The sequence below is a fragment of the Ips typographus genome, linkage group LG4, assembly GCF_016097725.1.
Source record: "Ips typographus isolate SLU linkage group LG4, UJ_Ityp_2.0, whole genome shotgun sequence".
Lineage (NCBI taxonomy): Eukaryota > Metazoa > Arthropoda > Insecta > Coleoptera > Curculionidae > Ips > Ips typographus.
The window spans coordinates 13,793,643-13,806,679 of NC_138425.1; the positions used below are offsets into that span (position 1 = coordinate 13,793,643).

Here is a 13,037-nt window from a genome sequence, read left to right on the forward strand (position 1 = left end):
TGTGTTGTAAGTTAAATATTGCAGTCTGCGTGGACCTTCCAGGCACATAACCATGCTGATTTAAGCTCAATAAATTACGATGCTTGAAAAAATCTATCAACCGTTTTTATTATTTCTGCAGTTAACAAAAAATAAACACAAAACGTATTTTTTATTTTTTTTGGTCTCAATTCAAAGCAAATGTACAAATAAAATGGTGCAATTAATTCCTTATGAAATACCCTTTCCAACGAAGTGCCACACAGGGTATGGTGCCCTTTGAAAACTTAGTGGGGGTGGATATGGCGGCAAAGGGGCTGATGGCAGAAATTCAAATCCTACGTAAAAAGATGTCCCCCTTGCAATCTTTGTTGATTTTTATTTTGGAAGATATTCAGGGTGGTTACTTTTCATTGAAAACCCTGTATAATGTATTTCGAACATTTTAATGCTTTCAGATAAATCAGGAGGCGAACTCCATAACGATGTAGGAAATAGAAAAAGCATAGATAAGACAAGAAAGATAATTTCTTTCTATTAACTGTTGGTACTCTCTAAGCTATTTTCTATCACATTCGGCTGACACCGTCAACAAAAAACGGGAACATCGGTCCTAAAAACATTGACTAATTTCTAGTAATAAATCTAGGGCTTTTACTTGTTTCGTCGTATTCAGGATTAATGACAAGTATCAATGACAATAATTTAAATAATTCTACGTTTTTTACTTTCTTCTTCAGTAATTAATCAAATATTTCAAAGTTTACATTCTAAAATAATCAGTTTTGTTGTTGGTTTTATTTATTGCAGTTCTGTCTCTTCAGTTTCTTATTTTCTTGTTAGACCATTAATATTTTTCAGTTGCTTGTAAACATGCTACCAATTTTTATGCATTTTGTGAAGAAAGTAGGATGGGACCATAGGATCTGTTGATGGAACCCATATAGCCATAACACAACCATTCCATCATGAAAAGCTTACACCTCAAAAACAATAACTAATAGATGCATTAACACTTTAACTAAAAACTCAAAAAAAAAAGGGTGGTGCAAACACAATCAATTCCCCAACACAACCTTATTGACACAATGTTGACACTGACGGGCAGAAAGGTTAAAAAACAAAACATTTGAATTTTAGAAGACGACGGAAAAGAAAGATTGGCAAATACAAAATTTCATAGCCGCAAGAGAGATAAAATCATAGCAAGGCCTCATTTGGTCTTTCTATTTTACACAACCCGAAGAGCTACGTTGAGTGCCGATTTTCGCCAATTGAAACGTAGAGAGTACCATATATTACGATAGAGAAGGGTTTTCTATGATATCAAAGAAATTTCCTTGCTATTCGTCTTGGCCCGTCGATAACGTCTCGATTTACGTTTTCTAGGTGAGGAAATCATAAGATTACTTGCTTGCTTTTTCCGAATCGAATAAACAGTTTTGCGGGAAATTTTCAAAGCAGCTGCAACCTTCTAGTATCAAAAAAAATACATCAGTAAGAATATGTAAGGTCTTAAAATTTCTTATTTTCTTCCTGAACAGATGATAAAGCTTCTAAAGGTCCTCCATTGGTTTTTCCAATTCAAAATATTCACAAAGGCTAAGAATTAACTGCTGGGCTTGTCTGTGGAGAATTTTTCCAGGCATTTTCTAAAAAAATACTGTAATAGTAAGTAATTCCGAATTTAGGAAAAATCAAATGGCTAAATAAAAACCATAAAAGACACTACCACTTTTTTTCAAAACCGGTTAGTAATTGTGCTTGGTTAGATCGTGACAGCCGACATAAAAAAAATAAAAATGTTAATAACATTATGAAAGTACTTACAGAATGTTAAAAGCGTAGAAACAATAGCTCTTAAAAGAACTGTGGTGGTGTAGTAGATAGAAAATTATAAATGATTAACAACACAAAGAAACGGAAAAGAATTAATAGTAAACAAATCAAATAAATTTCGATGGTTTTCAAACTGACAATTACTGAAATAGAAGCGCTAATCAGTAAATGTTTTTTTGGAAGACATTCACTTAGATATTTACCCTTTCTGAAAGTGAACAATAGACAAAGATGAAGTCAATAATGCATGTCTACTTCTAAATCACAGGGAGATGACGCACGGGTAAACTCAGTCCGTGAGAACAGTACAAATTTGCTCGTTTTTTCCTATGCTTTATGTGGTGTGTTGATCGAACCCCGTATTTTGACTTCCTATAGACTATACCGTAAAACTTAAGTAAAAAAATGTTAAGATGGCCCTTTTTCACAATTTTTGTAAAAAGCAAACACTCATCTTCTCACACTCACACCTTTTGTTAATTATGCGATCAATTTTAGAACGTCCAGCGCTATATGGAGAGTACCTCCACGTTACACAATGATGCCTGACGATGTGCTAAACCAGACCAAGTTTAGCGACGACGAAGATTTGTTTGAGTATTGATGATACCAATTTGATAACTGAAAGTGGATTTTTTTTACATATTTTACTGAGATGAGAACGGGGAAAGTATACGTCGAGTCTGTGACGGACAGTAAGTTAATGTTAGATTTAATTTGTCACGCCATTTTAAGTTGATTTTATGAATTTGTAATAAATCTTTTCTACAACACTGAATTTTTTTTCTATCCGGAAAATCATAGTTTTTGGAAGTATACAGTCTATGGAATTGAATTCATTTCGAATTCGAACATCCTAATAGAGTTTCCAGAGTAGTCAAAGTTAAAAATTTAACGTAACAGTCATTATGAAAAAGTTTCTGGTTCGTTTGTTGATGGATTATATGCCTCTTGTCCGTATGCACACATCTTTGTCCTCTTTTCTTACATAAAATTTAATTCCAGCACATTTTAAAATAAATACTTATTTATTTCCGAAAGACCGATGCCCATTTACCGGGAATTTCAAGAAGAAAGTGTTTAGACTTTATGTATAAGCTGAATATAAAAAAATTAAATGCTTAAACGTAATTCTATTTACTTACGACCTCAGTGTACAGGGTGCTGCATTTTCGATGGTTTTACGGGGTACAGAGGAAACGGTAATAGATAGAAAAAAAGTAGCATACGTGTTCTGATCTCTTTTTCTGAGCTGAGATGACTGGCGAAAAGTGGGCGGCGCAAACTTCTTTTGTTTCAAAGATACGGGGGGCTTTTGAAAATTGGTCATTTTGGAACCTCCTCTGTATTTCATTTGCTATTAAAATTATCAAAAAAGGAAAAAACGGTTTCCGGTAGAAGTTTTGACGTAGAATCCAATGGCGTAGTCAGTTTTTTTCTCTATTACGTTTAGTTTCTGACATGTGACAGTAAGTTATATTTTTTTAAATGGAACACCCTATATATTTTTAGTTCATTTAATTCTGTTGATTTTTACTTTTTCAACGGTGTATTAAAACATATAATTTTGTAGACGTTAATCTTGGTAATTAGAAAAAAAGCGTTTCCTTAACAAAAAAGTGCTAAATAATATGTATAAAAATACCCACAGTCGAAACAAAATTTGGATATGTTCATATTAATATGTTACATGTCGTTTATAAACAGTTTTTTCAATTTCTACCTTAAAAATAGTAGAAAATAGAAATGACCACTTTTCTTATTAAAGTGACGGTAGAAGTGTTTGTCACTTAGATTTTTAATAAGATTTATTAAAAATATTTAATTTTCTGATGTGTTAGTTTATATGATTTCCGATTTTGGTATTTTAGATATTGTTTTTTTTTAGCTTAGCAAAGGTATTTTTTTAAAACAGGATTAACCTCTACAAACTTATATGTTGTAATACACCGTTGAAAAGGTAAAAATCAACAGAATTAAATGACTTAAAAATATATAGGATGTTCCATTTAAAAAAATGTAACTTACTGTCATATGTCAGAAACTAAACGGAATAGAAAAAAACTGGCTACGCCATTGGATTCTACATGAAAACTTCTACCGGGAACCTTTTTTGATAACTTTAAGAGCAACTGAAATACAGAAGAGGTTCAGAAACTACCAATTTTCTAAAACCCCCCGTATCTTTGAAACAAAAGAAGGTTGCGCGGCCCACTTTTCGCCAGTCATCTCAGCTCAGAAAAAGAGATCAGAACACGTATGCTACTTTTTTTCTATCTATTACCGTTTTCTCTATACCCCGTAGAACCATCGAAAATGCAGCACCCTGTACATAGCTAACGCGTAGTTTTTCCGTTACGTAATAACCATGACAAAATACAATAAAATTACAAATTTTTATTTCTTGTTTTTGCTCAAATTAAATCTTTTTTGCCACGTTTTTATGAACCACCTTGCATATCAAAAATAATTTTAAACTACGCATCTTAATATGCTCTAAAACTTTTGTATTAAATATTTAAATTAGATAATAAACTTAACTGTATCGTTGACTCACTCTGTACAGGGTGATTGATTGAATTTTGACCACCCCCTTAACTTTCTTAATTTTGATTTTGAATTGAATTCTACGTCAAATTCTAAGCCTAATTGATGTAAAATGTCTGTATCGATATGCAACTGTTTCCGCAGCAGCGTCGTTGATTGGTTGAATTTTGACCACCCCCTTGACTTCTTTAATTTTGATTTTAGCAAAAAACGTTAAATACAAAACTAGTAGATATTTAGGTCTACTTTACTCTTAGATAAAGTTATTATACAGGGTGTCCCAAATTTGAGTAACTAAATTAAACTTTAATCACATAGTCGAGGAAACATTGTTAAAGTAACAGATGCTGCGGAAACAGTTGAATATCGATACAGACATTTTACATCAATTCCTAAAATTTGACGTAGAATGCAAATATCGGATAAAAAGTTGGTCATTGTGTTTAAAAAAACATAAGTTTGGTCGTTACTAAAATTTGGGACACCCTGTATAATAACTGTTTATCTAAGAATAAAGTAGACCTAAATATCTTCTAGTTTTGTATTTAACGTTTTTTGCTAAAATCAAAATTAAAGAAGTTAAGGGGGTGGTCAAAATTCAACCAATCAACGACGCTGCTGCGGAAACAGTTGAATATCGATACAGACATTTTACATCAATTAGGCTTAGAATTTGACGTAGAATTCAAATATCGGATAAAAAGTTGGTCATCGTATTTAAAAAAACATAAGTTTGGTTTATTACTCAAATTTGGGACACCCTGTATAATAACTGTTTATCTAAAAATAAAGTAGACCTAAATATCTACTGGTTTTGTATTTAACGTTTTTTGCTAAAATCAAAATTAAGAAAGTTAAGGGGGTGGTCAAAATTCAATCAATCACCCTGTACATACAAAAACCGTACAGTTTCCGAGATATACAGGGTGAAGTTTCAATAGGAAATTGCACCAGATTAGTTGTCTGTGCATTCAAAGGTAAAAAAGTGCACTACCTATATTAAAAGAAAAATTAAACTGCAAACTTAAACAGTTATTAATTTTGAAACTAAAGTTTATTTTAAATCATCCATAATTCCATTTGTTAGTAAAAATAATTGTAAACTAATATATTTGTTGCAAGGCTTGTGTAAAAAGTGATTTCTAAAAAAAAACTATTTTTGTCATAATTAGAAAACTCTAAAAAAATCCACTGTCACATAAATACAATTCTTCTAAAATTGATGGATACTGCGTCAATTTTGCAAGATTTACCCGTTAAATGGCATCATGATTTTTTTAATTGCCAAAGGCTTCTACAAGTTCAAGAACCAAGACCTTCAAATCAATTCCAATTTCATCTTCCAAGAATTTTATAAAATTGCCAAAGAGGTCTTAAATTGTTTTGGAAATGCTAGAAACCCTTAAATACTACTAAAATCCTGAATCATGAAGTATTGAGCTTTCAAGAATTTTCTAAAAATTGACAAAAAAACTCTAGATTCATTTTGGAAATGCTAGAGGTCTCTAAATACGATTGAAAGCCTCCCAAAAAATTTCAGAGGTTTCTACAAATTTCTTAAATTTTTAGCAAATAAAGCTGTAAAAAAACGCACAGATCGGCCAAAAACTAACTTATGCTGGATAAAAATTGATTTCGTTTTCATGTATTGCTTTATCAAATTCAAATTCATTTATTTATGTTATTGCAGTACCAAAACCGCTTACACACGTCAATATACATAAACCTTAAACGTACAGTACAATAAGTAAGTTTTACAAAACAATACATTTATACTTACTGGCTAATCACAATCCGTATATGTACTGAATTTAAAGGGGGACATACTACAATTTAAAATTAATAAAAGTCATTAAGAATTCATCGTACTAATAAAAGGCTTCTTTTGCAAGAATCTCCTTCATTCTGTTTCGAAACTCTCTACACGGCAAGTATGTCGGGGAGACAGTTTAAAAATTTTACACCCCAGTGGACGGAGCCATCCTGGCACCGCTTTAGTCCTTTAGTCGTCTATACAAAGGTACTAAATTGTTTTTATTACGCGTATTGTAGTTGTGATAATCGCGATGTGTTAATATTTCACGATTTTTTTACTAAACACAGAACGTACAAGCATGGCAGTGTCAGAATACCCATACCAATAAACGCACGTCTACAGTCCTGTCTGTATGCAAGCCCTGCCAAGATTCTTACTGCCCTCCTCTGCAAAGCAAACAGTCTACACGCCCCGGGAGAATGTCCCCATGCCAAAATTGCGTATTGTATGCGCGATTGAAACATTGCAACGCAAGATTCCATGCTCGTCGCAAGACTCCTCAGAGCAAACACTATTCCCGACAGCTTATGGGCCACCCTATCAATGTGTGGAGCCCACAGCAGTCTCGAGTCCAGGGTAACCCCCAAAAACTCATTCGTTTGAGTTGAAAAAATTATTCTTTTTGTTTTTCCCTCATTCAGCAGCAGTCGATTAGAGCTAAACCATTCCCTGACCCTGATCTGCGCCGCCATAGACTCCGCCAGCCATGTGGAGCTCCCGACACTGACGGTCGTGTCATCGGCAGAGAGAGTGAATGCCGCTGTATCGATACTTGTTGGTAGATCATTTATATAGATTAAAAATAATATTGGTCCGAATATTGAGCCCTGTGGGACACCTATGTTTAACACCCTCTCTGAAGACAACACTCCGCCGCATCTCACTCTCTGACATCTGTCGGCAAGGTACGAGCCCAGGAGTTGTATACTATTATTGTCAAAATTGTATGATTTAAGCAATGAATAAAAAAAATGTAAACATAGCAGGAAGGAGCAATAGCAAACCAAGTGGGTGACAGAAACAAGGGGGAGGCGGGGGGAGTAATATGGCGGCCGTCAATACTTGTTAATCTTGTCCACTGTACAACTTAATTTAAATTTGCAAAACTCAACTGTTAAAGAACCACAAACAAACAAAACAAACTAACACTATACTACAACAAATACAAACAACAAATTTTTGCGGGTTTGAAACTCCAAACTTTCAATGACTTTGCGTCAATTCAACTGCGCAGTAGGCGAATGCACAATCAACTTCCGTCCCCCTCGCTTAATGCACAAACGAGTTATAATTTGTATTATTGTTACCTCCTGATACTTGTTCTTTTTACTCATTGGATTTAAGCTTCCCCAGGAGGATAGCAAGGTCGACACAGTCGAAGGCCTTGTTCCTTATTATGAAACGATTCAGCAATACGCGATGTCAAATCCAGAATTGCCACATCAGTACCTCTCCCCTGGCGAAAACCAAATTTCTTCTTCTTCAAGTGCCTTCTTCATTACTGAAGGTCGGCGACAATACCAGCAAACTCCTCTCTATTTCTTGCTGCTCTCAATAGGGTGCATGTGTCTAATCCTGTCCACTCCCTTATATTTTTAAGCCATAAGCATTTTCGTCTTCCGAGTCCTCTTCGGCCTTCTATCTTTCCTTCCATAAGCAGTCTCAAAAGTTGATATTTTTCTCCTCTGTATACATGTCCCAGATAACCAGTTTTGCGCTGTTTGAATCCAAATTGGGAACAAGAAAGTAAGTGGTTCTCTTCAAAAAATTAAACTAGCTGGAAAGCCATACACTTTTCAAAAACTTTTGATATTATGGGCAACAGGGATATTGGCCTATAATTTCCCAGCTGGTCAGGATCTCTGCCCTTAAAGACAGGAATGACCATACGTTTGCCCCGATACAGATATTTATAAGTTTGGTCAGAGGTATGAGAACGACATTTTTTAAAGCCTTCAATATTTTGGTTGTAAAGCCAAACACATCACGGCTTTTTTTATTTTTTAGACTGTCTCTTATGTTGCGTACCTGGTTGAATGAAACCTCAAGAAAACAAAAATCCCCCTCAAAATGCATATATCAAAGTATATTAGATGGAGATCATCACGTAGTGCATAAAAAAGTGCCTCCAGAAGGTGCCATTGATTTTCTAAAATGATCAATAATAAAGTGGTAAACCACACCTGTACAGCAAGGTAGGAGAAATTTGAATTAACGTGTTTCGAACCCACCGTCGACAGAACACAGGGAATTTGGAAGGTCTAATGATAACAATTTCCAATTCCAACTTACTGCCATTAAATATCAGTAAGACCAAGATCCTACATTTTGGATGCTCATTGCAGGAGATTTTTGTTGAGGGTGAGTCATATATTGTGCACCCCTGGAATGAACAAGTTTCTTGGTCTCATTGACGACTCGCTTCGATTCGCTGAGCATGTGGACGGTCTGTGCTCTAGACTGGCGTCGGGTTGCCATGCATTGAAGGTAATCTCTGGCAATCTGGATTACCATGTAGCTAGGAGTGCATACTATGCACTGATTGACTGCCGCTACGGCATAGCTTTCTGGGGAGTTTGTTCTCGAAGCCGCTTCAATTCTGTGTTTCTCCTGCAGAAGCGAGCATTGAGGTGCTTGTGTCGTGTTGGATACAGGGCCTCATGTAGACCCCTCTTCATTGAACATGGTATCCTCACCTTGTGCTGCATTTTCATCTTAGAGACGATTTCTCTTGTCCGTGGCAAGTTTGGGGGTCAGTTGTCCGAGGGCTCCGGCTCGGTGACTCGCAGTAGATTCGTTTTGAGACTTTCCATTCCTCACACGGAGAAGATTAAGTCGTCGCTTATTTACGGTGGCAAGAGACTTTTCAATAACCTTCCTCTCCACGTGAGAGGTCAGCCATCTGCGCATGGATTTAGGCATGAGGCTGAGAGGTTTTTGTTTGACTCTACTCGTACTATTCTCTGGACGAATTCTACTCCAGTTCTTAAGGTGCCTTGTTCTTCGATAAGTTGACCAAGCAACACTGTTTGTGTTTTTGATCCTTTCCCCTCTCTTATACAGGGTAACTGCCTTTTTGTTTTTATTTTTTTATTTTAATTGTAAGGTGTATTACTTTAATTGTTATGTGTGATTCATATTGTATGTGTAGTGTAATAATTATGTATGTTTTTGTATGTGTTGTTCAGGGCTTTGTCAATGACTTTAAGTTTCCGACAATAAAGCTACTTTTTTGATTGATTGATTGGTTCTCTCGCAACTTAAAGTGACCGTTAGAACCCTTAACCCTATCAGTGTACTACTTGGTCCTTTGGTCACACCGTACAAGAACACCTTGCTGCCCCCCTTTACGGTGTAGCTAAAGGGCTGAACTAGACTCACCCTCCCCGTACTTTCATGAAGACGTCCGTGATTACGGCATTCTGGGGGTAAGAATGACTTCTCTTAAGTGTTTGGTTTAAACTATTTTTATAATAAACGAGGCTTGCCTGTGACCTAAGTTGTTTCTCTACCATCCCTCATTACGCACCCCTAATCGCGACAATATAGTAAAAAACGATTATGTTCAACCGGCGGTTAGACAATTTAGGCAGAATGCGGGAAATTTTTCCTATCGGCCGAATGTTGAAAGCGAAAATTACCGTACAAGAGAGGCAAATGTACCTTTTCCAAATAATGAGTTTCCCGCAAATAACGAGCTTCCTCGTTATGAACATGTAGTGTGCGGTAATCGACAACAGGTCCATAACAGTAATCAGAACCATGCTGGGTTGGATGTAAATAAGGAGTTAATTTGTTTAGTATTGTTTTGCGTGGCATTGAAAGTCGGTTGTTATGTAAAATATTTCAGTAAACGGATGTAATAGAAAAGGCAAATAATACCAGAGCGGGGGTTCAAAATCAATTAAGTTTTTGGGACGTTCTTAATCGCATTCCTAACTTTGATAAGGACTGTTCACCCGATGGAGTTCTTGAACCAAGTTGAATATTGTTATAATGTCGGTAACATGGATTTTTGGTCAGTTCAGTCAGAAACGGAGCGGTTTTGTGGAAACAAGCATACCTGCATGCTTTTGATAATTTTATCGAATTTAAACAACAATTGGTCTGCTAATGAAAGGATTTATCTGATCCGTTTCCTGAGTCTGTTTTGATTGAGACAATAGCTAGATGATTTCCACCAAACATTTCTGCGGTGTTGGTGGGAGTTAATAATGTACAGGGAGCTATGGAACGATTACGTCAAGCAGATTATTATTTCCGGGTTGATGTAGATGCTGCAGTCGGGAATAAGCGGTACGGCACTGGCGGACCACATTCGCGTTTTGGTACTGATCATCGGCGGTCTGCGCATGCGTTTCCGGGTGGAAATAATAATAATTTAAGAGGTGCTGAGTGTGATGTTGGATGTAAAGAGCGATGTTGGATCGGAACGAACAATAGGCGTCAACGATATCGATTTTACGGGGGACGCACGGAAAGTCAATCAATCAATCAAATCAATCAAAAAAGTAGCTTTATTGTCGGAAACTTAAAGTCATTGACAAAGCCCTGAAAACACATACAAAAACAGCAAAAAAAGAGCATACATAATTATTACACTACACATACAATATGAATCACACATAATTACACCTTACAATTATTAAAATAAAAACAAAACAAAAAGGCTTTTACCCTGTATAAGAGAGGAGAAAGAGGATCAAAAACACAAACAGTACTGCTTGGTCAATTTATGGCAGAACAAGGCGCCTTAAGAACTGTAGTAGAATTCGTCCAGAGAATAATACGTCCCGTCAAGCAAAAACCTCTCAGGCTCACACCTAAATCCATGCGCATGTGGCTGGCCTCTCACGTGGAGAGGAAGGTTATTGAAAAGTCTCTTGCCACCATAAATAAGCGACGACTTAATCTTCTCCGTTTGAGGAATGGGAAGACAAATCGTCTCTAAGATGAAAATGCAGCACAAGGTGAGGATACCATGTTCAATGAAGAGGGGTCTACATGAGGCCCTGTATCTAACACGACACAAGCACCTCAATGCTCTCTTCTGCAGGATAAACACAGAATTGAAGCGGCTCCGAGAACAAACCCCCCAGAAAGCTATGCCGTAGCGGAGATGGCAGTCAATCAGTGCATAGTATGCACTCCTAGCTACATGGTAGTCCAGATTGCTAGAGATTACCCTCAATGCATGGCAACCCACAATCGGCACTCTTGCCGCTCCAAAGAATAGTCGCGTCATCAGCGAAAACAGTGAATTGTCCGTTAATAGGGAGCGAAACAATATCATTGATGTATATCAAGAACAGCAAAGGTCCAAGAAAAGTTGTGTCGCAGACCGCTCACAACGTTTAGTCCAAGTGGAGCGCCCTGATGTTCCAGGGGCTTATTCATGTTTAGGTAATACAAGGGAAGACTTCGTGAAAGAATGCGATTTGGATCATCAATTGAGGAATACACAACCGCCCATTATTGAGATCACCTTATATGGCTGAGCGTTTCCTGCATTAGTTGATACCGGAAATATGATTTCTGTTTGGGGGGACAGTTGGGCCGGTTTTACGCAATTATTCCTATGTTTCCGTGTTCGGGTGTGTCAAAATAAGTGGCACTTTTCCCACAAAAGCTAAGCGTGTAGAAAAACAGATTATGTTGAGTTTTTCGCCTAATCAGGTAATAATACGCGTTCGACTTTCTGTTGGTTCCGAGTCTAATATATCCCGTTGTTTTGGGCATTGATTGGCTAAGATAAGTCGAGGGCGAATTATGTTTAATAAATAGTTTGTTGTTTGTCAGAAATGGCAACAACGATTGGTTAACCATTTCATATATTTGTCCGCAACGCGAGTTTTATTGTGAAGAAAACCTAAATATTGCCGCGGTTAGGTGTAAAAGGACTTTGAACGTTCAGGATTCGTTGACTGCGCCGTTAGTAGAAAAGTGGGAGAACGTAGTCACGGAGAAAAATTTCGAGAGAGGCTCAGATAGTCGGGCTAGTGCCCCTGAGCCCTAGATAGCTACAAAAAGTTCTAAAAAATCGCTTAAAGGCACGATCCGAGCAAAGATATAGTCATTCCTCGTGGAATATAACCGTCACTGTCACATCCACGTGGTCTTCTCCTAGGTTGTCACCCTTTCCGCCCCTTGGAAGTGCACCGCACAAGACAATTCCCCGTAGACTTTTAGGAATCGCATATTTCCACTTAGAGGTCCCACCATCTCCACTCGACCGGCTGCGGAATTCGGTCGTCAACTTCAAATTTTCCTGAACACCGTTTCAAGAAACGTGGTTTCTTTGTAGCAAAAAATGGCACTCACGAAACTGACGTGCGGTACGTTCCAAGTTGAAAACCAAACTGTTATTAAAGGTTTTTGGGCCGGAATTTAATGGCAGTTCGGCATCCGCAGCGTGCGTTGTTGACACACCCGGTGGGCGTGGGAACTAAATAAATTTGAGGAGCTGATGAACTCGGTAGTTCATGAGACCACGGGATTTGCCCCTAGAGAATTGCAGTTAGGGCTGCTCGCGCTAAGTCTGCTGCCAGCAAGTTTGCAGGAGCCCATAACCGGTCCTGCGGATAACGAATCAAAATTAGTATTGGCGCGTGAAACGTTTTTGTCACAGGCGGAGAAGCGAAGGTTGAGGGCGAAGTCTGGAGACTATCCTACGTTTAGCAAGGGGATTTAGTTCTCTTGAGGTCGAATACGGTGTCGTCGGCGGTTAGAGCAAAAATCCGGAAATTCATGTACTTAAGTAGAGTTAAAACAAAGATAGCGGAAAATACATACATTTTTGAGTACCCTAGTACTCGGAAAGAGCGCGGGTCGTTCCATGTGTCTCACTTGAAACCAT

The 13,037-nt window shown here is 37.3% G+C and overlaps 1 protein-coding gene and 2 long non-coding RNA genes across 5 annotated transcripts in view; 2 read left to right on the forward strand and 1 right to left on the reverse strand.

Moving 5' to 3' along the window:
- LOC145727705 (uncharacterized) overlaps window positions 1–2,589 on the forward strand; it is a 35,543-nt gene extending 32,954 nt beyond the window's left edge. For all 3 annotated transcript variants that reach the window (XM_081977518.1, XM_081977521.1, XM_081977519.1), the window contains one exon: window positions 2,317–2,589. In XM_081977518.1, coding sequence (XP_081833644.1) covers window positions 2,317–2,422 — 106 coding nt within the window. In that variant the 3' untranslated portion in view covers window positions 2,423–2,589. The remainder of the gene's footprint in view (window positions 1–2,316) is intronic.
- Window positions 2,590–6,015: 3,426 nt separating this feature from the next.
- On the reverse strand, window positions 6,016–6,829 carry LOC145727951 (uncharacterized). Its single transcript, XR_014177972.1, has 2 exons — window positions 6,467–6,829; window positions 6,016–6,375 (listed from the first exon to the last, which is right to left on the reverse strand). It is a non-coding gene; the product is annotated as an uncharacterized LOC145727951 (long non-coding RNA).
- On the forward strand, window positions 6,611–7,005 carry LOC145727950 (uncharacterized). Its single transcript, XR_014177971.1, has 2 exons — window positions 6,611–6,757; window positions 6,823–7,005. It is a non-coding gene; the product is annotated as an uncharacterized LOC145727950 (long non-coding RNA).
- The last annotated feature ends 6,032 nt before the right edge of the window (window positions 7,006–13,037 follow it).